Source organism: Necator americanus, chromosome X (assembly GCF_031761385.1).
Source record: "Necator americanus strain Aroian chromosome X, whole genome shotgun sequence".
Taxonomy (NCBI): domain Eukaryota; kingdom Metazoa; phylum Nematoda; class Chromadorea; order Rhabditida; family Ancylostomatidae; genus Necator; species Necator americanus.
In genome coordinates, this window is record NC_087376.1 from 20,847,581 (window position 1) to 20,870,928 (window position 23,348).

At 44.6% G+C, this 23,348-nt stretch overlaps 7 protein-coding genes across 9 annotated transcripts; 3 read left to right on the top strand and 4 right to left on the bottom strand.

Moving 5' to 3' along the window:
* Positions 1-2,113: 2,113 nt before the first annotated feature.
* RB195_024481 (uncharacterized protein) lies at positions 2,114-2,341 on the top strand (the record flags this gene model as incomplete). The annotated part of the gene is made up of 1 exon (XM_064212274.1): positions 2,114-2,341. The coding sequence occupies one exon, from the start codon at positions 2,114-2,116 to the stop codon at positions 2,339-2,341; it is 228 nt and encodes a 75-aa protein (XP_064068155.1).
* Positions 2,342-4,096: 1,755 nt separating this feature from the next.
* RB195_024482 (uncharacterized protein) lies at positions 4,097-4,372 on the top strand (the record flags this gene model as incomplete). Its single annotated transcript, XM_064212275.1, has 1 exon — positions 4,097-4,372. One exon carries the CDS (start codon positions 4,097-4,099, stop codon positions 4,370-4,372), a length of 276 nt encoding a protein of 91 aa, XP_064068156.1.
* Positions 4,373-7,121: 2,749 nt separating this feature from the next.
* RB195_024483 (uncharacterized protein) lies at positions 7,122-10,750 on the bottom strand (the record flags this gene model as incomplete). 2 transcript variants are annotated; one of them, XM_064212277.1, is made up of 5 exons in its annotated part: positions 7,122-7,233; positions 7,296-7,352; positions 9,955-10,084; positions 10,134-10,263; positions 10,520-10,678. In XM_064212277.1, the coding sequence occupies 5 exons, from the start codon at positions 10,676-10,678 to the stop codon at positions 7,122-7,124; spliced, it is 588 nt and encodes a 195-aa protein (XP_064068157.1). The 2 variants fall into 2 exon arrangements, with proteins under 2 accessions (XP_064068157.1, XP_064068158.1); XM_064212276.1 differs by lacking the exons at positions 7,122-7,233; positions 7,296-7,352; positions 9,955-10,084; positions 10,134-10,263 and having other exon boundaries at positions 10,484-10,750.
* A 9-nt stretch (positions 10,751-10,759) lies between these two features.
* RB195_024484 (uncharacterized protein) lies at positions 10,760-11,320 on the top strand (the record flags this gene model as incomplete). 2 transcript variants are annotated; one of them, XM_064212279.1, is made up of 1 exon in its annotated part: positions 10,760-11,320. In XM_064212279.1, the coding sequence occupies one exon, from the start codon at positions 10,760-10,762 to the stop codon at positions 11,318-11,320; it is 561 nt and encodes a 186-aa protein (XP_064068159.1). The 2 variants fall into 2 exon arrangements, with proteins under 2 accessions (XP_064068159.1, XP_064068160.1); XM_064212278.1 differs by having other exon boundaries at positions 10,877-11,320.
* A 649-nt stretch (positions 11,321-11,969) lies between these two features.
* On the bottom strand, positions 11,970-12,341 carry RB195_024485 (uncharacterized protein; the record flags this gene model as incomplete). Its single annotated transcript, XM_064212280.1, has 1 exon — positions 11,970-12,341. One exon carries the CDS (start codon positions 12,339-12,341, stop codon positions 11,970-11,972), a length of 372 nt encoding a protein of 123 aa, XP_064068161.1.
* An 8,748-nt stretch (positions 12,342-21,089) lies between these two features.
* RB195_024486 (uncharacterized protein) lies at positions 21,090-23,087 on the bottom strand (the record flags this gene model as incomplete). Its single annotated transcript, XM_064212281.1, has 4 exons — positions 21,090-21,305; positions 22,499-22,817; positions 22,875-22,950; positions 23,003-23,087. The coding sequence occupies 4 exons, from the start codon at positions 23,085-23,087 to the stop codon at positions 21,090-21,092; spliced, it is 696 nt and encodes a 231-aa protein (XP_064068162.1).
* RB195_024487 (uncharacterized protein) lies at positions 22,448-23,260 on the bottom strand (the record flags this gene model as incomplete). Its single annotated transcript, XM_064212282.1, has 1 exon — positions 22,448-23,260. The coding sequence occupies one exon, from the start codon at positions 23,258-23,260 to the stop codon at positions 22,448-22,450; it is 813 nt and encodes a 270-aa protein (XP_064068163.1).
* Positions 23,261-23,348: the final 88 nt, after the last annotated feature.

Sequence of the window (23,348 nt, forward strand, 5' to 3'; positions counted from 1 at the left end):
TCAAATCCTGGAATCAGAGTGGTGAGTTTACTCCAACAACACGGTTCTTAAAACCGCAGAAATTTGATTACAGGTTGAAATTACTTGACAAAACAACTTTTTGCACGAGAGATGAAATCAACCTTACGAGCTTTCATTTCGTCACTCTGATAGTTGTAGAGATTCCCCACTGGGTAAGCAGAGGCCTCTGATTTCTGAATTTGCAGTGTGTGTTTGGCGTTTTCGCTGTGATACTTGCAAACTACGTTCCAACACCTATTTATCTACTACCGGAAAGAAACAATGAAAATTTTCCCGAGCGCTGCCTTTACAGGGAAATCATATTTTCTTTATCATCTGTCAGAAGTTTTTCACCGTGTGCTTTGGAAACTTGGCGCCTCCGCGGAAGACTTATGTAAATTGCAAACCACTTCTTTTCGTCGGACGAAAGTAAAGTGTGCTAGGGAAAATTGTAACAAACCAACATTACCTCGGTCTATTGACATACCCGCGTCGTATTTTTTAAGTATATGCATGATTTTTTTTTCAACAGTCTCATTATTCATCATTTTTCGTCTTAGTTCCTTTACATGCAGCAGTAAAAGTGTTCGGGCTTAGTAAAATCATGTGTTTGCGCACCCGGTGCTTGTAGTGCTGAGTTTTAATGGTGGTTCAGGGGAAATTCTTTATCAACGTTAGGACCTTTGGTACGAATAAAAGTGGCATAGTGGCAGACACCAAAACGAATATGCACACTAGGCGAGGTCAGCTGGCATCCTGCTTCTTATATTTTTATATAGTGCACCAATAACCACAACAAGAATACACTGAGGTCAGCTGATGCGCTGCCTTTACTACAATAGTTATACGATGTTGCGACAATATCTGTTACAACGGAATTACGAGGATGACGAAGTGCAGTGAAGGTTCGGAAGCTATTGACAAACAATGGTGTTACTTGTTTTCAAAACAAAAATGGAGTAACGAAGACGACAGATGCCACTCTGGTAACTTAGTTACAATCATATCAGTCTGCGATACCAACCTTAAGTCTGTTCTCCCTCTATCACTTGTAGTGGGGATAAAACGACCTGAAGTCTTGTGCAGCTGCGTAAATAGCTGCGCTCGAAGTCACGCGACTGCATTTTCGAGGATTCTCTACTCCAATATTACTGGCACATCGACACAGAAAGTGTTCACCAAAGCCATCCTCACGCACATATTTAGGACGATGTATGAAGCCCAGCCTCGGGAACTAGCTGGATTACGTCCGGGGTTCAGCTGCATGGACCACATCCAGATGGTGTCAAGGGTCAGAGATTTGCCGCGAATACGGCCTGCCCTTTGTTCTAAACTTCGTTCTAAACTATGAGAAAACCTTCAACGGCGTAGAAACGAGCGTAATACTGTCAGCTGTGGTCGATCAAGGTACGGACGCATCGTATGTGACGCCATCAGCCAATTGCTACGATCGATTCACCACTACTGTACTGCTTCTCGACACCCCCTCACCATACTCGTTGGGAAGGGGGTACGAGAGGGCGATACTATGTCGCCAAAGCTGTTTCTTGCTGCATCACAATGGATAATGAAATCAATTGCTAGGAAAGAAATGATGAAGATTGAACGCGTTGATAGAAGACTCCTTCTGTCTTCTGGAATTTCCGTTCTGCGGACGGCATCGTTTGCGGGAAGTACCAATGAAGCAGTGACGATGCTCGAGAAATTAAAGGCAGCATACCACGAATCTGAAGTAGTGCGGATTTCAGGTGGAGTCTTCGTATACGCGTGCACAATGCTGGTGCGCTCCAATCGAACTCATTGTGGAAAATAGTGCGCCGGAACGCTCGAAGCCGTATCTTCCAGGCCGTTTTCTAGGCAATTAGGAGGGAATGGATGGAATCACATTTCTCTCAAAAATCTACGATCCTGTAAACGAATACTCCACCGGAAATCCGTACCACTCCAGATTCGTGGGGTGAGACCTTTAAACGAAGAGAAGAAGGAGCTAGGATTGCGAATAAACAGAAAGAAGTCACAGTTCATGAAGAACGTCTAATGCGAGGACGGAGGGGTATAACTTGCAGGCTCCCAGATCGTTGATACTTAGTCATACGTCTACCTTGCACGTTCTATGAACATGGAAAACGACTTTAAGGAAGAACTGAACGGAACAATGAGAGCAGCATGGGTAGCATTCGCACCCGTCAGGGAGGCCACGGACCAACTAGCGGACCAAAATCTCCTTGCCCGTGTGATCTACTCTACAGTGCCAACGCTCTGTTACGCAGCGGAAACGTGGGCAGACACCGTTGCCACGTCTAGGAAGTTATTCACAGAGCCCTTAAGAGATGTCTTCTGAAGTTCAACCGGCGCACACAACACCGAGCCGGTCTTCGCAACTCCGACTTAAGAGCAACGTCCCGTTTTCGTGACCCAGCAGACCGAACAGACCCGTGACGTGACATATATGCATATATATATATATATATATATATATATATATATATATATATATATATATATATATATATATGCAATGCATCTATACAAAACATAGATGAGTCGCTCACACTATGAGAAGAATCGACGATTGATGGACCAATAGAACACTAGAGTGGACTCCAAGAGATGCTGAACGCCTTTGAGAGAGGCTGCCAACAAGATGGGGTGATACGTTTGCTGCATGGATGGACCGCCTGAAAGCTCAGCTGGATGCGGATCAAGGACATCGTCAACGTCATTCACAGAACTTGAGAATATCTTGGATGATAATGGGGAGAGAACAAAACGATTGGAGAAGATGCTGGATCCGCACGTACAGTGAAGCCGGGCCATCTAAATATCTAAGTAAGTATATATTACGTGATTTTTCGCTATGCAAGAGCCATTTGATTTTATTGATTCTTGGTTTTTTTTTTTTCTTTTCAGTTTATTAAACTGATGGAGCGTCAAGTGAAGAAAACAGAGCATCTGCGACCTCTTGCGCTAGATCGTGTTAAAGCCGTCGAAGCCTCTCGTCAGCTTTGTGCTGTGTATGGAGCGCATGGAATATACCATGAAAGAACCTATAGAAGAATCAAAAACATTCAAAAAGTCAAAGACAAAAAAATTTGGGGACAACGTGATGCGTGGGAGAACCTACAGAATGATGTCTGGAAGATGCTGGAAATGATAGAAAGAACAATAACGGGGACCACACTACTGATTAACTTGCACTTTCTTTTTTCTCCAAAGAAATTTAAAAAAACGAATTCTCCTTTATCGACGAGAACTAGAATGGTGTATCTAACTGGGATCAGTTTCCTGATCTGCTGAACAAACAACAGACGATATTTCCAAGTCTTCGTCTTTCTCAGTAGAATCCGTAAAATTAAAAGACCAAAAAACTCTTCTCTTGCAGAATATGAAATCTTATATGAAATGATCTATAACATCTTGCCAAAACTTTCTGTTTCTGAGTGCATTAGCTTTCAAAAAAACGTTCGCAACTTACTACTCAACAATAGATAATAAATAATATAATGGAGCCGCGTATACGAGTCTGATTGCTACCTGCACGCGGTGGCCCTGCTTTAACTAAACGCAATCAGGCGTTCGAGTGTACGCATTGGGAACGTACGAGCTATATAACCTGCACTGTTATATGGCGAAAGCTTCCCATACATTGCAAAAAGGTGCTGTCGTCCAGCACATCGTAAAAAACCAAAACTTGCAAGGTCAACTGCCTGAAGGGAGTATGGTATCTTTGGCAACAAGCATTCGTTTCGCTAAATGTGAAATTAAACTGCCGAGCACTATCGAGTGAACTCCAGCAAATCGCCCTATCTAAGCGTCTGCGATGTCTCTGTGTTGCTGTTGCTGCAATGCAGGAAATACACATCTGAGACCGGCACGCCATCAGTGTCAGAGACTGCACTATCTACTGAAAAGAAGATAGGAAGCTGCGCGATGACTGTAAGGAATGACTACAACAACTTGTGGAATTTCGTCCAACGTCGCCTAGATGCACCTTTGCAAGGCTGTGCGATCGCAGAGGATCATAACTGCTCATGCACACACGAAGACCGCTGAGGACAACAATAAGGACCCCTTCTGTGACTAAATCAATGTGCTGATGTATAAATTACAAAGCCAACAAGTGGTCATTGTTGAAATTGAGGCGAATGTGAAGATGGGACCTGAAGAACAGTCCAATGTGCTTGGAAACTGGTTTCACCCAGCGAAGTCCACGTCGGACAACGGCGACCGTCTGGTCAACTTATGTGAACAGACGGGCCTCATCATAGCTTCCATGTTCAAGAGGAATCATCGATACCACCAGCTTACGTGGCAGGAATCAACCCTTTTAACGCCTGAAGAGCAGCGCAAGCGGAAGATTAGGGCTCTCTAACCTCAAGTCGAATACGTTCTGACGAGCAGCAATCGGATGGTCAGATATCCGAAAATCTAGAGCTGTTTGGGACGTAGCGTTCGACTCTGACCACCGTCCAATCCTTCTCAGCTTCAAGACACGGTTTCACAAAAGAGACCGATGAGTTCCTCTTCAACCGAAAATTGACATGACAGATCGGTCGATTGGAGTGTGCACCAGGAAGAAGCTCGGATTCCTTCAAAAAGTGTCAAAATCCAGGAGGCTGCAAGGAAAACTTCCCCGATTCAAATGCCGCGGAAGATGTTTGCCTTTGTATCTGCGGAAACAAAATCTACGTACAATTCCTTATGCGTCGCCCGTAGCACTGCCGATTTCAGCCAGAAAAAGCGTCTGAGAAGGAAGTTGCGACGCTAGCTGCAAAGAGACTGCGAAAACGAATAGACGTCAAGAGCGAAGGAGTTTGAAAAGGCGTGGGGGGAACAGCAATCCGCGTGAAGCATATGTTTCACTAAAACAGTATAGTGGCTAAATGAAAAGATGTTCTCCTGCCTTCGACACTGAAAATGGAGTGGCTGTTAGTGAAGGAACGCTTCCAATTTGGAGGGATCATTCAAGACCTTGCTGAATTAGCAAGCGCCGTCAGTTCCTGAATTCGGACACGTTGCAAGACCGACATATGCAGTTAATCAAGAAGCACCGACCGAGTCGGAGGTTCTGGTCTGTATCCAAGAAATGATGGGAGAGACGGAGAGGGCGAGGCATCATGCACTAGAGAAGCAGAGACTATGCTTAAGGAATTAAATGAAGCAGAAAGAGAATAAGACTGGAAGGAAGGAAAGAAGAAGCAATTGTGAAGGACGTCTGGGAAGACAGAGGAATGCAACTTTAAGGGTTCTATATAATGGAGATTCCATTGTGGATTCTTCTCACCTAGATTTAAAAGGAACCAGACAGAGAAAAAGAGAAGAAGAATTGGAAAGGAGAAACTTTGTACAAGGGCATTTCTTTAGAACCTACATTCAAATATCCGCATGAGTTCTAGCCATGTATTGTTCTTGTTCATTTACTTATTTCCATGTTAATGTTCTTTTTTTTTTGGGTAAAATGCAGTTGGGGGAGCCACTCTGACGCGATAGGATCGAACTGCGCTACTACTGTATTTTGCATCATTATGGCGTGTACTTTGACTGTGCTACTACTATAATAGCCTGTACTAACCTGCGCTCAGAACGCGAAAAAGGTCATGGACCAGAACAGGCGCAGAGACATCCATAGAACACAGAACCGTTCCCGTCGTTGATCCATTTCATTTGCATAGTGGATACCTCTAACTTCCTGACTCTTCGTGACTTCACTCAGATTACTGATTACAACTTGGCCGGAGCTTAGAAGCTTGCATCGAAGTCGAAGGAGGAATTCGGCGAGTAGCTCGCTGATCCTGGATTGCTGTGAAAGGAGCGACATTTCCCCAAATGTGGAAGTCCCGTTAAAGTCGCGGAGCAGGCGAATGTGAACAGCCTTCACGAAGGCGAAACCAACTTTTTTGGGGTCACCAACTTGCGAATACAAATCGAAAATGTGTGGAAAAAAAGTTCTTGCAGTTGTTACTTGGCGGTCGTGGTATGGAATCCATTTTCGGTCCCTTTTCTTCCTTTGGAAGTAATACATGATATGATTTAGCTATTCATTTCTGGTAAACCTGTTTGGGGTAAAATGTAGTTGGGGGTGGCTACTCAGTAGCGTGCTTATTTGTAGAAATAACTAAATCAGTCGGGGCTCTAAGACCTAAGCATTAGTCTTAGAGGACCTATGACATGTGAGCTAAGCTTACTAAGAGAAAAAAGTAAGACAGGTCGTCTAGAAGGGCGCCACTAAGTGGCCCCTACATTTCCTACTAGCTTGAAAGATTTGGTTACCTTAAAACAGTAGTAGTTCCAGCTGTATTCCTTCTTCTTAGTAGCCTCAACCTGTAAGTACTGGATCCTCTGAGACTGATGCTTAGGCTTTAGGGCTCCGATTGATTTAGTTATTTACTTCGAGAAATAAGGGTGCCAGTGAGTGCCCCCACCCCTTAACTACATTCTACCAAAAAAAGCACGAGAGAAATTCGCACTATTGACTCATGTGGTACTGAGGGGACAAACTGTAACGGAAATTCTGACGAACAAGCAAAAGCACTAGAAGAACGGTTTCATATGGTTTCACAATTCTTAACAAAGCGTTATTTTGCAAAATTAGTCAACATGCGATGACACATATGTTGCAATTCGCGAAAGGCATTGTACTTTGTAATGAGGAAAACATACAAAATATGTATCTTTCTCGATTCCGCAAGTAGGCTCGCTTCCGCACTGCATTTTTTACATGAGTTATCCTCTTTGTCCGTAAAATAACATGAACATAAATATGCCGAACGAATAGAAACAGTTGGTCTAACATTTGTAGTCGAAATGTTATAAATGTTCTAATGATCTCGAACTTTGGGTTTTCTCGCTTTCTCGCTTTCTTTCGAAACGCATCTAGACTACGTTAAATGTAGGAAATGACACACAGGGTCGAAAACAACTTTATCTTGAACGACTTGAATGACTGCACAGAAGTACTGATAAACATGAGACGAAACAAAGGCAGAAGAGTGCACCCTTTAGGTTAGAGTAAGCAGTACTCAAAATGAGAAATACTTGCGCTGTTTAAGCTGAGAATGAGTTATAAGAGAAGGGGATGAACAAGGGAACACAAGTCAAAGTTGCATCCATAGGCAGCTGCATTAAGCTTTGAGACGCTGCGTGTCACCCCGATCGATGCGAACCCGACGAATACGATGTTTCTCGTCATTCCATGGACCTAGGTCTTGAGCGGCAACAGCAATAGCGGTATCCCTTTCGAAAGAATAATATTTCTGAGCTTCTTTCAGTTTCATTCCACTCTAGTTTGGCCAGACCCTTTGGATTGTGAGGGAACGGTAAACAGACTTCCGTTGATTTTTTCGCGAATGCTCCTGAAACATTACATATTTCGAGTAGACTGCAAAATACCTTGACGAAGCCACGTTCCGGTCGTTTATAGAGACACAGACAGCCACAAGTCTTTCACTGGCTATAGAGAGGCAGAGGACGGTGAAAGAGAGTTGAGAGAACCCCAAAAAGTGCTCCAATCGCTACCTAGGCAAGTTTCTTGAGGTCTCAGCCGCTAAACAGGGCTGATTTATTTGGAAATCACGTTAATTCCCATAGTTACTTTAGTCAGCCGACTACCATCATAGCATCTTTTGTCAGGAAACGTCGTAATGGCGATGCTGGTTGGGTGGATCAGCTGTACTGCACTTCTACGGAGCGCAAAATCGACCATAGAGCAGAAAAATCGGGATAACTACTGTATTTGGCGCGATTATTTGAGGTGATTCGAGGCGGGAATTTCCAATGTGCCAGATGATGCCAATGATCGTTGATCCATTTCATTTGCATAGTGGATACCTCTAACTTCCTGACTCTTCGTGACTTCACTCAGATTACTGATTACAACTTGGCCGGAGCTTAGAAGCTTGCATCGAAGTCGAAGGAGGAATTCGGCGAGTAGCTCGCTGATCCTGGATTGCTGTGAAAGGAGCGACTTTGTTCCAATGGTCGAAGTCCCGTTAAAGTCGCGAAGGAGGCGAATGTGCACAGCCTTCATAAAGGCTAACCCAACGGCGCTCTTTAGGGCTATCAACTTGCGAATATAAATCGAAAATGTGTGAATAAAAGATGTTGCATGTATGCTTAGTGATCGTGGATTGCCATGGATTCATTCTCGGTTCTTTTTTTTCTTTGGAAGTAACCGATGTTATGACTTAGTCATTTATTTCTCGTAAACTTCTTCGAAGTAAAACGTAGTTGGGGATGGCCACTCGGTGGCGCTCTTATTTCTGGAAATAACCAAATCAGTCGGGGCTCTCTAAGACCTAAGCACTAGTCTTAGAAAATCTATGACATGCAAGCTGAAGCTACTAAGAGAAAAAAAAGTAAGACAGATCGTCCAGAAGTAAGGGTGCCAGTGAGTGGCCGCACAACTACATATTTCCCCTTGTTTGGAAGATTTAGTGACCTTAAAACAGTAGTAGTTCCAGCTATCTTCTTTTTTCTTAGTAGCTTCAACCTGTACGTACTGGATCCTCTGAGACTGATGCTTAGGCTTTAGGGCTCCGACTGACTCAGCTACTAAATTGTTCTCCATGACCTTTTTCGCGCTCTGAGTGCAGGTACAGAACTGGCACAGTGGAATTTCCCGCCACGAATCACCTCAAATAATCGCACCAAATACAGTAGCAAAGCAGTTTGACTTGGGTGCGTCCCCACCCAACTACATTTTACCCGAAAAATCGTACTTAATTGACAAACGGCGTTCCCATTTGGATATCAGAAAAGCATTTGAGAAGGTGATAGTTCAACAATCGACAGTTCATCACTGGAAGTGAGCACTTAAAAGCCCACGAATCTGGGGTGGTGCGAGTTTCAGGTGGATTATACCCATACAGGGTCGTAGATTACGGGAAAGAGGGTGATTCCATCCGTTTCTTCCTAAATGCCGTAAAAAAGGGCCCGGAGGATACGGCTTCGAGTGTCCTGGGGCGTTATTCCCCACAACGAGTTCGAATGGAGCGTGCAAGCCTCGTGCGCGCACCGCATCTTTCCGACCGTTTTTTACTGCAATTGAAAAGAAATGGACCTTATCACCCTCCTCCCCATAACCAAAGACTTCGTATAGACCCACCTGAACCACCCCAGATTCGTGGGGTGATGCCTTTAAGTTAGCTAGGGTCCTAAAACCTGAGCGCTAGTCTTTGAAGGCCCATAAGATGTAAGCTAAAGCAACTACAAGAAAAAGGAAGGCAGAGCTGGAACTACTACCGTCTTAACTCTATCAAACTTTCCAAACAAGCTCACCAGAAATGAATAGCTAAGCCATACCATGTATTACTTCTAAAGAAACAAAGCAAAGAATGCCTTCCATAACAATTCACGATCACCAAACATTCATGCAACAACTTTTATTCACATATTTCCAATTTGCTTTCGCGAGAGGGTGGCCCTAAGGAGAGCCAATGGGTTTATAAAGGCTCTTCACCTTCGTCTGTTTCGGGACTTTACAGAGATTTCCACAGTTGGGCAAGGTCATTCCTTCCACTACAATCCACGGTCAGCGAGCCTTTCGTCAAATTCCACGTCGGACTTCAATGCAAGCTCCGGCCACGTAGCAACCAGAAAGAAACCGCGAAGAGTCAGCAAGTTAGGATCAGCGTTTATGTGAATGAAACGGTTCAAAAACAGGATAACAAGAATGTGACGTGGTGAGGGAATCCGTAGGTAAAGCTAGAGATGGGGTTGTAGAATGCAAGAACCGGTGTGGCTCTGCGCACCTCTCAACAAACGTAAAAAACGGCGTGGGAACCGCTGCAGTTCTTACGTAGATACGTCGGAACGCCAATCTATGCTCTATGCTAACTTGCTGGTTCTCCATTATTTCTCTCTGATTACTATGTGCCCAGAGTTTGTATGGAAGTCCGAGGAAGAATTTGAAGAATGGCTTGTTGACCGTAGACTGTATGGAAGGAGCGACCGTACCCCAACTGCGGAAACCCACGTAAAGCCATGAAGCCTGCGAAGGCGGTGAAGATACGCTCTGAGAGTTCAAATGCTACGACTGCCTGTGTCGTCGATCTGGTATTCCATAAAAGATTTCCAGCCCAACAGTCTTCAAAAAGGCATTACCCAATTTATCTACCTACCTGGATTCGACTCACGATGACACTTCGCGTGCGGCTCGAGCTGATGAATGTCGCCGATATAGACCTGCTGTACCCTAGGCAAAAGGTTCACGAACGCCGCCAACGCCGGTTCTGGGATCTGGGACGCTTCGTCACTTATGAGAACCTTAAATCGACCACTACATCCGGCGAAGGCACCATGTTCCGTACTCATGGTGTTCAGGAGAGACGCAGTTGTTATACATAGCACGTGGGGGGACGGAATTTAAACATAAGCAGGATCATCTGCTCCAGCGTCCGAGAAACATGCCGCTCGGCCAAAGCATATTTCTCATTATCTTCCTCAGTCATATGGAGAGCGAGTTCGGGATCATTAATGTATTCCTCTAAGACCCTACGCCCAGCGTGAAACGATCACAAACACTCCTCTCTGCGTCGCAGAGGACATCGGCATAGGTCTCTCCTAGCGGCATGAGAATCTTATTCAGGTCGACTGGTGTGGGTGTAAGGTTTTCCTGAGCTGCTGAGTCCGCTACAAGCGTCAGCACGTTCAGGTCCCTATAAGCCGAAAGCGATAACATCGCCTGGGCGAACTGGGCCACAGCCGCATTAGTGTTTGCTGTTGGCAGGACGGAGCACCTCCTGGTGCCCATCGTGCAGCAATGATTGCACCAACGACAGTCTTCCCCCTACCGAAAGCCGCCTGGATAGCAGAGCTATCCAGGAGGCCCCAATGCTATGGCTTCGCGTTACTCCGTCGAAAGAGTGACGTCGCGATCATGTATCGTGACAATCACGTTCTGAGCTATCGGGGCTGCCGGCCCTTCTTCTCCGCGATTAAGGCAACCAAGTGTGGCAGAGCCATATACTCGATCCATGATGGGGAGAGTTATCGATTAAGCGCATCCTCGAAATGTTTCGTCTATGGGGTTAGCAGCAGCCGATGCCTTCGTCAAACGGACTTCGATGTCGAGGAGGACGCCCTCGTCAATGGGGCGGAAGTGTTCGTGAGCGGGACGCTCTACCGAACGATTGTCCCAACCGCTGAATCGACTACTATCCTCAAATTCTTGGACTGCGAGTCTAAATCTGCTCGTCTGAATACAGTGCGTGTGAGAGTATTAGCGCTGACTATCCACATGGCCACTGGTCGGTTACCAGTCCATCCAGCTTTGGTTGTCATATCCGTGAAGACGAAGTGGACGCGCGACGGGAAGATCTGAAATCTGGGTATCGTCGCAGTCACTCTGTGCGTCCGTCTATCGTCGTGCATAGTGCCTATTGCCGATAAAGCCCAGCAGGCTACGTTGAAGATCCGGGCCATTTGCCGCTTGGTCAAGTCCGGAAAACGACAGTAGTTTTCAAAAGACCCTGCTCTGTCGACAAGCCACTGCCTGTCTTCCTGGGTTTGGCAGGGCTACAATAGCCTCCTCTGAGTGCATCGGGAGAAAGCGACGAACGAAATGACACAATTGCCTACGGGAGTGCTCGGACGCGGGGCGTTCCGAAAACTGCATTGCCAATGGGACATTGTATCGCGTCCTGGCTGAGAGGAAACTGATCCTTGCGCGCTTTATCGAAACGAAAAACGCGAATAATAGCCGTGAAGGAAACTGCATACGGCGTTCCTTCGAATACTGCCCGGAGGTGGGTCACGCGATTTCTACGGCGAACGAGGCCCAGAATAAGTCCGTAGACAGGCTTCTGCAGTGTATCGGGAGACGCAAAGAAAACGAGCTGCTCTAAAGAAGTAGGTAGAGTTGTTCTCGAGCGCCGTCGTACGAAGAATGCGGGACTAGGCCAAAACAGCACTGGGATTGCCGAGCGCTTGACGACTGGGTTTTACGTCATAGACCCACACACAATCAATCCTTAACCGATGGATTTATCAAATCCCCTATACGAGCTAACAACATTGATGGCATGCTGATCGGGAATTATGCAATGGAAATCGCGATGATCAGACCCTATGGTGAACAAGTTTTTAGCTTCGAGGATAACGCCGGAACCCCATCCTGTTGAAACTACTTGGTAAAGGACCGGTCTAATGCGATCAACAGTAGGCGATAGAGTCACAGTATCGTGACGACCCGAGGGAGTCTTTTCTATCGACTCGACGTCAACATCAGAATGTGAGCCCGCTAACACTTCTTGGATAATGTGGGAGGAACGCTGACGAAACGCGATCGTATCCTCTAAATGCTGTAGTTCTATCAAAGGAATTGCCGGAGGTACTCCGTCCATGGAAACAAATGCTTCAAATAATGGTGGAAGCCGATCGGTATTTCGCTCGGTATGCGTACCGGTCGCAGTATGGGCTCTTTAGGGCCACAACGTTGTTAATACAAATCGGTGTATGAATAAAAGTTGTTGCATAGGAAAAAAGACTTAGTTTTGACAAAAAAGATAGTCGGTAAATTAAGCCAAATGTACTTATTAATGTAATGACTAAATTAGCCAACCCCACAACTCCCCTTCCCTCCACAGGACTACAAAGTTACAAAGAAATATGAAAAGAACAATACCTAGTGAGAGCTTTCAAAATTATCAAATAGAACTATGAAGGGAATTATGCACGAAATGACAGCATGTGGTCGAAATAACCTTTGAAATAGCATATCAATCTTGCCTCAGATGATGTGGAGGCAAATGGGTATGCTTCTCAAAAAGATCAGAATAGAAGCCGCGTCGCCAACTCCTGTACTGCTGTATATTCCTAGGAACAGTTTTTCTCCATTTTCATCTACGGTATTCAGCAGGTGGCGTCGTCTCATCTCGGTCCGATAAAGTCGTATTTCATTTTTCACGGCATGCATCTTCAATGCTCACTTCTGATACAAGCATTACGGCGTTGCATGAACAGATTGTCACCCTAGTCCTTTACCTTTTGGCAGCAAAGATGACTCCTGCAACTACATCCCTTCTGGCGCTATGACATCAGACATTCCTCCGGAGTCAAGAGACTCTTTCTTTTTGCTGCGTCTGGCGTATAACTTTAGAAGTAATGGGCATTTTGCATGGCGTCCCATGGCTTTTATGGGAGAACGTCGCGTCCTCCCGGAGTGGAAAGTAGAGCTTATTTGTTGGAGTCGAATGCAAACCGCTTCCCTTGCTCCTTAGAGTCATTTGATTGCAGGATTTTGGTCGGACTGACGTGCCCGAAACAAAGGTACCTTGACTCAATCCTTGCACAGCAGAAACAAGGAATATTGAGCTAACGCGCTAGCAAGGAGCTGCACCCCTGCAGCCAGGAAATCATGTCTGAGGTCGCAAGGTTTTGCAGAGAGGCGAGAACAACCATTGCATCAAAAAGTGGAATGAAAGAAATCTTCCACGACTTCTAGTCCGATCTTTTCGACAAGCATGTCTACTTGCTTTCTCACCATCTAAGAGAAGGCGGATATGTCATGCCAAAGGTTCTTCCGTCCCCACTACAACATGCTATCAGCCGGTAAGCAATCGTACGCCGAAAATTTGGTTTCGAGAAGATAAAATCTGAACATCTGAAGAATCTCATGTTAGTCCTCATCAACATACCAGCGAGGGTCCTTACACGGCCAACAAGACCACTTTGTTCTATGAGAAGGGAGGTTCACAAAACATAGGCAACTATCGCTCAGTTTGCTTACTATCGGTCATCTATAAGCTCTGTGCAGAAGTAGTCCTCAATAGGACTGGAAACTGAAAAAGGGCTAGATAAAAGACATCTATGTGAGTATGCAGGATTAGAATAGGATTCAGCACGATTGACCTCATTCACACTATTTCGGAACTCATCGAGGTGTCGTAAGATAGACGTTCCTCGACATAAAGAAGACTTCGACTCAGCTGAGACGGAGGCGGTCAGGGAATCCTTGGTATAACTAAGGGTGCTCCTGCTCGGTAGACAAATGTACTTCTAGAGCCAAACGGTGACTTCATGGTCGGAATTTCCCCATTCCTTGAGGGTGTCATCATCGAGGTTAAGGGAGGGTACGACAGAGTAGCATAATCTGACCTGAAATATTTATTGGTAATCTCGAGAATGTAATGCGAAACCTGGAATGAGACGAAATGGGAGTGAAAATTAATGGTCAGCAGTTGCACTATCTGCGTTTCACAGATGACGTCGTCCTGATAACATCTAGTATAAGCATTTCGTGATCATTTGCTTCCCAATAAATACTATTATCTCTCAATCACCATCTCTCTTTGGGGCACAACTCCAATTTTGCACTATTATTAATGTGAAAAAGGGGATGCTAATAAAAAAAAACCGAAGTCCTCAAACGGATCACAAAGTCCAGGCCTCCCTTAGCTGGCGGCAACGAACTTCTAGCTGGTTACGCAGAGTCCAAGCCACCCTTTGTCAACAAAACCACCCCAATAACTAACTAAATAAGTGCTTAAGCGCATGTGTAGTGCAGTGTGAAGTCACTGCCTGCAACGTACCGCTGTTTCTCCTGCCTCAACATGACACCAGAAGACTCATATTCCTTAGCGCAGAAGTCGCTACTGGATAAGTACAACACTTATTCAGAGGAAGTAAAACCATCAGAAGCAGATAAGCGGAAGTATGAGGAATATCTTGGTGCAACAAATTTGCTTTCTGGGACGATCGAAATGAACAGCATGACGTTTTAGACATTGATTGACAAAGTGCAAAAAGAAAACGAGGAAGCAAGATTAAAAGGTAACGAAAAGATCTCGTCAATGAAGTTGACGAGATCGACGACACGAAATTCAATGAAAGGATTGCAAATGCAAACGAACTGATCTATACACTAAATGCCAGAGTCACAGAAGCACGGAATCACCGGGAAAACTCGGAAAGTACATGAAAATTACTTATATAGAGTCCACAAAACAAAAATCTGGAGGAATAGATGATACTCATACAGACCAACAGGCCAGAACAGAGTCAACTGCGACTGAGGAAACCGAAGAAACTCCCCTTTCACAAATTACGCTACACAGTTCCCTGAGCACAATTTAAATGTGAAAAAAAGTAGAAAAGAGAACACTATGAAGATTTTATGTTATGTTATATCATAATCTAAAAGCAAAGCAACTAGGATTTTATGGGGACGAAGGAGAAACTCGTATCTAATGCTCTCGGCTGAAGACAGCTCTTCCCCTTGAACAAATGCTAAGGCGCCGCGAAATTCAAAGTGGTACAACGGGTTTATTCTACTATGCTTATCGTGATATTCTCTTCGTGTGTTTTATGATCAGAATTCGTAAAGCACCGTATAGCTTCCCCGAGTCTATCCCTCCGAACAACGGGGGAAGTAGTTGATTGTTGTACCAATTTTAGTTTCGCTGCGCATTAGCATTGGTCCATGAGGCAGAGCCATCCTCAGCCGTGTGTAACTTTAAATAAGGGTAAAACGGGCACTTACAGACTTTTGGGCAATATATGAAACACCTGTTGATCAAAGAAAGTCCTTGAGTGCAGTCGAACAAGAGCTATTATTAAGATACAGCTTCAAAGTTAGAGCAGAAATATCCATAAAGGGCATACAATTGATCCCACAAAATTACAAGTGTATAATTGACGCTTTAGAAGGGAAGTACGGTAGTAAAGCGATCAACAGAGCAAAAATGGTACAAAAGTTAATTGGTTTGGTACAAAAGTTAGTTTGCAGAGCAGCAAGAGCAAGCAGCAGAGAATGATGCTGACAACTGCATGCAACTGTAACTTTCGACAAAACCCGAATGTGTAACTTGTAACAATCCAAGGTCAAAACAAAATGAAAATCGAAGATGCTATGAACGATCCCGAGAAGGAAATCAAAGCAAAAAAGTTTGTAGAGCGTGACCGTAAAAAGCCGTACCAAGCTTGAAAACTATCCGAATCGAAGACAATACGAGCCAGATGTCCTGACATTTGTATCACAACCCCAATTCTGTGTTATTATGCTATACTTTTGTGCACAGTATCATACATGCGCTGTGCAAACATTCGGAATTGTAAAGAGTTGTATTTTTGGCGGTCATCTTATGGAGATGACCGGCCACGAAGTTTGTTTTTTCAACGGTCGCTCATGAGGCTTATTTTATTAACGACCGCCCACTACGGACATTCCTGCGTTTGTGGCTCCTAGTGAGCACGCCGTCTTCGTTCGCCTGTTAACAAATTATTACTTCCACTGAACGACCTCTACTCTGAGGTATTAGCCTTATCGCTCTACTGATAGTGCATAAAGAAGGAATCATATAATTCTTTCGCACCACCACACCAAATACTTTAACTGACCTTCAACTTTGGGAAAAATCTGTCGTTTCTTTGACAGCTCAAGTCATACTTAAGCAAACTGTAGGTGAATTGCTATATTGAAGGCAGCATACCACTAATCTAACGTCGTGAAGGAATCCGCGGTAAAAGCTAGAGATGAGGTAGTAGATTAAGGGATCCGAAGTGGTTCTGCCCATCCTTACCCAAACGTAAAAAACCGCGTGAAAACTGCTTTAGTTCTTACGTAACACGTTCCGGTTTCCTCAGTAGCCTATTCATTTTTCCACTCGAATAGACAGGTGAGAAGACATCGCTGATCTTCGATCACTCGGACTTGGATGTGGCGCGTGCAGAAGGGTAGCGCGTTGCAACTGAACTCGTCCTGGAAAACGGCATCTTTCACGCCGCTTTTTTTAACGATGATAAGAGAGAGATGAGCGGAACCACTCCACATCCCACAATATACACCACCATCTCTAGTTTTCTCGCGCATTCCCTCACTACTTCAGATTCGTGGTATGCTGCCCTCACCACTTCAGATTCGTGGTATGCTGCTTTTAAAATCGAGGCAAAGTAATGTGAAAGAAACCAGACAGTGCTGGAAATGTTCTGCAAAAGAACAGCGCAGTTATGGTTGTCAGAATCCAAATTGTCCTAAACGTGGCAGAATGCACTATATGTGCCTTCGCATTTTCAATTCAAATGTTGGTAATAGGACAAAAGATAAAGCTGGTGGATCGATTGTACAGCCAAAGCGCTTCCAATATCGTCCCAATATTAAGAAATAACACCACTACTAGGAATCAATACGGTAATGCGCGCACCAGTCCTCGCACACCTGATCACGGCACTAACACACGATTGAAGGTTCACAGCGATAAAAAAGAAGTAGGTAGTCAGTTGACTGCCAGAGGAAATGTCCGGAATAATAGCATCAGATAATTGAAAAAAACAGTAGAGCACATCGAAAAACAGTCTATTCTTCCAACTCAAAAAGCTTAAATTTGCACAATGTCACAAGGTATAGGTGGACATAACGGAAAGTACCAAACAAACATCGCCCCGCATAAAATCAGAAATGTTTTTAATGCGAGGAGGTCTTTTTGGAGATCAAATTAAGCCAATCATCACTAGTGGTTTTTGTTCTGTGCGTCTCAATAATGTAGTTAAACAGTATCTCTAAGGGAACGAAATCTGTACTCGCACCAGCGGCAGTCGACAAAGGGTCAATCAATTCACCTCAAGAAGCAACAGCGATGACACGTAGCCTTAGTCTCGTTCAAGAACAGAATGTGTCAGATGTATTGCAAATGTTATTTGTTGTAGGGCGGGAATTTCACCATGTTATTCGCTTACAGTAAACCCGTACTGTATACGACGCATGCTTGTATGACCACCCTGTTGTTTTCGTTTGGACATGTTGCGTGTTCCAGTTCTCTTCTTCGGCTGTGTCGAAGTCCAGAACATTATTCAAAGCTGGTAACTTTGGGATATTTTCAGAAGTGTGTGCTGAGAACGAAAACACATTCAAGTTCTTCAAAACCTATTCGAAATGCATGTCGTTGGAAGGCAGTGTTGCAACCGTCCCTTTCCCTCAGGAAGATATCGTCGACAAAGTGGATAATTATGGAGTACCGCACTGCTGACCGATTTCTTTACAAAGACAACCATCTAGTAATAGTCACCGACGTGAGTAGTACAAAAACACATTGAACGATTGTAATCAGAATGGAGCAGTCGAACTAGCTCACGAACAAGATCAAAATTCCGCTGCACACTTTGACTACGTGTCACATTCCGCAGATCGGAAGCAAGAAGATGCAAAACCACTGAGAAAAGGCATCCAAGGGAGTCGGACAACTTCGCTTGATGATGAGATCTACACGACAAATAGAATGCAAATAAAATCATCAAAATGCAAATAAAACCATCAAATTTACACGTTCTATTGAGGCAGCCTTTTACGCAGAAAGGGATTTTAGAGGATCACAAAGATTTGTAACACATTTTATGGCTGAAGAACCTGAACAGGCCGCCAAGTTGAGACAACACACTAAAGCGCTTCATCACTCTACAGAAAGCATTCAACCGATAGACAAACTGAATCGGCTAGTGCTCACCCCATTGGTTAAATCTGAAAGCGTAACACATCACTATTGCAACTATAACTCAAAATGGTTCTCATAACGGACCTAACGGCTCGTTCGCCCCCTAGCACAGATCTTCATATAGGGCTAGTTCGTTTCTGATCACAATGCGCTCATCCTTTCCGTTAATATTTGGACTTCTGTCAGTTACCCAAAATGCCTCTGGTGTCTGCCTGCTATGATCTCGTAGTTGAATCGTATGCGTGACCGACTCTGCACAACTCCCAGCTACGTATTTTGCCCATATGACAGAGAGGGTGATTGCATGCAATCGGGAGTAGTTTATTGTAACACGTACAAGTCCTGCAGTGACAATTACATAGCCGAATTCTAAGCTTTTAGGAAGAAGGTACGACACTATCCTTCATATTCGAAATCCTTAGATTTAGAAATCTGCATTCAAATCAACCATTTAAATACTCAGTGGGAATGACAAAAGTGAAAAATCATTATCATTATAATTATATGTAATAACGGGCTTATTCTGTCACGTGTGTCTGTGTGTATGTGTGTGTCAGTGACGAAATTCAAAATGGGGGGTGCGACGGGTCCACCGGCGTCGAAATGGTGTCTACTTCCTTCTTCATTCGCCTCAAGTTGGTAGCATGCAGTTCTCAGAAAGTGGAAACCCGCATGCAAACGGCTGCTTAAATAGTAGCAAGATGTTTATGTGATCTGACGTGGAACGTTATCTTTATAGGTAGGAAGATGTCTTTCACGTCATTTTATGCTAAAACTTCCTTCTTTGATAACTGTTTGGGAAAAACAGGAGGAAAAACCTTATTTCGCGTGATACTTTCAAACTTTGTCTAGAATATATTGGTATGGAGTGTTTGAAACTGAAGTTCGAATGTTCTCTAGATGTAGAACTGACGCGTTGAGAAAGAAGACTATGAAATCTTTCGCTTTTAGTTATAATATAAAAAGGAAGAAAGATTGTTGGAGATACACAAGTCCAATTTCACAGAAAATGCCACTACTTTTAATTTTCGTTGATTAATGAAGGGGAGCGAAGTGAACAACACAGAAAGTCTGAAGCCCGTCTTTAGTTGGACGTTGAGACTGGTAATGGTATAAAATTCAGGTGCAGCAAACTTTCACTCTTCTTCACAAGAGGGACAATGCACAAGTTTTTTTCGCAGCACAAGATGCGCTCAGATGGGATCTTGTACAGAAGACATGCGTAACAGAATGTACTCGAATAAGACTATACCAGAATTGGAAATGACCTCAACGTATCCAGGATACATCACATGTATCCTGGATAGTTTGACAAACATGCGACGGTATTTCTGCGGATGTCTTCTCACGATGCCAACATGCTCATTCTTGCGTATGGCACAAGTACCAAAGATTAGGTCAGTGTTCAAAATTGTGCGCTGCGTGTGCACATGTCTTGCGTCAAGGTTTATTCAGCAACACACATTACATCATAGAATAATCTTGTGATATAACATTTAAAGAAGTAAAAGGCTGCTATAACTGCCTTGAAGGAGCGCAATTTGAAGTCTCGTGCTCGTGCATAACTCGCATTAATGCCTGGATAACCGTTCAGTGCGAATCTCAAGTATTTTTCATCGAATGTGGACGATCCAACAAAACTAATGTAGTATATCTAGAGTTTAGAAACGCTCTGATACAGCAAGCGTGTAATACGCCTTGCAATGGGAATGAGATCACGCTTGATCTACATGGAACACTTGTATACCATCTCAGAAGTAAGCGAGGTCAGGTTTATTCCGTAGAGCAAAAAAAAAAAACGCAAACTATTAATTTGGAAAATTTCATCTACTTGACCTTCAACAACTAAAAAGCCTTTGGAGTGCTGGGTGCGTTGGCAATAACAATTAGGATCACCTATGTGCTGGGTCCCAACATTGCTATAGTTTTGACAAGAATTGTCATTACTATGCTAAAAATTTTTATTTCCTTAATAATCGTCCGCTGAAACTGCTTTTCGCCTCCGCGGGTAGGTGCTGCATCATACATCACTTCAAAGACATTAGTCGTTACACGAAATATAGCAGGGTCAAAACGATATGAAGCACGTACGCAATTGCGTACGCGGCTTCTCTCGAGGCGCTTCGCTGGAGCGTAGCGGCTAGGAGGCTGTTAAAACCCTTGCTGGCACGACCCATCGCTGCAGTTTGCGACGGTCTCACCTCCGTTCCAACTGCTGCCTCCACTGCGCCGTTTGGAGCGCGTTCGCGAATGCACCACAACTACACTCGTGATTCATGTCGTTTTGACCCGACTATACTGCGGGATCAACTGCTTGCATTGCGATTTACCGCATAACACGCCTTTATTTAACGTTCGCAGTCCTCCAAGCATTTTCTACTCGTTTCCTACCACACCCAATTGCAAGCTTTTCCACCCCTCGTCAACTCAAAGTGAATTCTGAATTCAACATTCAAGAAGAAGATGGAGGTGGCACTACTACTGTTATACCTTAATCAACCTTCCAAATAGGCTCACCAGAAGTGAATGGCTAAGTCATGCCATGTATTACTCCTAACTTGCTTAGTTAGATACTTAGATGGCCCATCTTCACTGGACCTGCGGGTCCCACCATCTTTTCCACTCGTTTCGTTCCCCCGCAATTGACATCCAAGATGTTCTCAAGTTTCATGAGTGACCTTCACGAGGTCCTTGAACCGTATCCAGCTGAGCTCTCAGCTGATCCATCCGTATAGCGAACACGTCACCACATCTCGCTGGCGGTCTCCCTCGAGGGCGTTTGGCATCTCTTGGGATCAACTCTAGCGTTCTTTTAGTCCATCTGTCGTAGATTCTTTTCATAATGTGACCGGCCCATCCATGTTTTGCTTTCGATATATTCCGCTGGATCGCGAAGACGGGACATTCCTCTTAGGTCGGAGCTGCGAAGACCGGCTAGGTGTTGTATGTGCCCGTCAAACATCAGAAGACACCTCTCAAGGGTTCTGTGGGTAGTAAGTAGCTTCCTTAACGTGCAGCGGTGTTTGCCCACGTCTCGGCTGCGTAACAGAGCGCTGGAAGAACTGTCGAGTCGAATAGATGGGCACGAAGATTTTTGTCCGTCAGTTGGTCTGTAGCTCCCCTGAAGTGTGTGAATGCTGCCCATGCTGGTCTCATTCTTCCATTCAGTTCTTCCTTCAAGTCGTTTTCCATGTTCATAGAACGTCCGAGGTATACGTATGACTAAGTATCAACGATCTGGGAGCCTTATAGTTATACCCCTCCGTCCTCGCATTAGACGTTCTTCATGAACTGTGACTTCTTTTTATTTATTCGCAATCCTAGTTTCTTCTTCGCTTCGTTTAATTCCTTACGCATCGTTACTGCTTCATTGGTACATTCCGCAAAGAGAACGATGCCATCCGCAGAACAAAGATTCCAGAAGACAGAAGGAATCTACCGTCAACGCGTCCAATCTTCATCATTTCTTTCCTGCAATTGATTTCATTATCCCAGCAATAAACAGCTTGGGCGATATAGTATCGCCTTGTATATGTATATTGATACGACAAGGCGATATAGTATCGCCTTGTCGTATCCCCTTCCCAACGAGTATGGTGAGTGAGAGTCGAAAAGCTGTATCCTAGTCGTCCATCGATCGTAGCAATTGGCTAATGTCCTCACATACGACGCGTCCACACCTTGATCAACCAGCGCTGACAATATTGCATTCGTTTCTGTCGAAGGCTTTCTCATACTCGACAAAGTTTAGAACAAGGGCAGGCGGTATTTACGGCAAACCTCTATGACCCTCGACGCGGTCTGGATGTGGTCCAAGCAGCTGAACCTCTGACCGAATCCAGTTTGTTCTTGAGACTGGGCTTCATCCATCGTCCTAGATATTCGTGTGAGGATGATCCTAGTGAATACTTTGTATGACACGTTCAGCAAGCATATCGGACTGTAGTTCCGAAGATCCTTTCGGTCACCTTTCTTATGACGGTTCGTGAGGTCTTCCTCTGGACTGGAATCCTTTCTTTCTGAAGTTAGGACAGCAAGTGCGCTGCTAAGATTACATGAAGCGGATGGCCACCAACCCCAAGAAAGTATGCTGATATAAAATCAAGTCCGGGAGCTGTGCCAGGTTTCATGCCCTTGATTGCGACTCGTACTTCCGAAGGGAGAATCCGTGGTGGGGCTTCACCAGTGGGGATGATCGGGCGTGACACAGGAGTTGATGAACGAAAAAGGTTCGAGTAGAACCTCTCCGTAATGATTTCCATCTCACAACGAGAAGACGTGCGAGTCCCGTCTTCGCTCAGCAAGGCTGCTAGCGGAATAGTATATTTGCGGAGATCCCGGCGGCACTTCTTTAGACCAGTTCTTCCTTCTGCTGCTCCTAGAATGTTCTTCTGCCTGTATTTCGAAAGATTCTCCTGCAACGCTTTTCTGCAGCTAGTGATTGATACTAACCGCTCAATGTGCGATGCATTCGGATCAAGCCTCAGAGTCCTTCTTCGAGGCACGCTCAGCACAGGCTCGTAATATTCTGAGCAGCATCTCGTAGTCCACGTTTGGGTCCTCCTCGATGTGCTAGTCACCTTGGAACAAGAAGTCTTCGAGTACGCAATCATCGTAGACGACTTCTTTTCTCCTCCGTTGCCGATAGCAGATGTTCTTTTCCATCGTGTGGCTGAGTCGTATTTTCGCACGAAGGAGATGTTGATCAGAATCACTGCGAAAATATGGTACCTCTGAGACTTCAAGTAGAGACAGCCTACGGTTAGTGAGTATGTGGTCGATCTCCGCACGAGTCGCGCCATTGGGCGATTTCCATCTCCACCGACGATGATCTTCATGAAAAAAGAGTTCAAATGAAAAAGATGAGTGGCGGAGAACAACCCGGCGAGACGATTGCCATTTTCATTCCGGTCCTCTAGTCCAAAT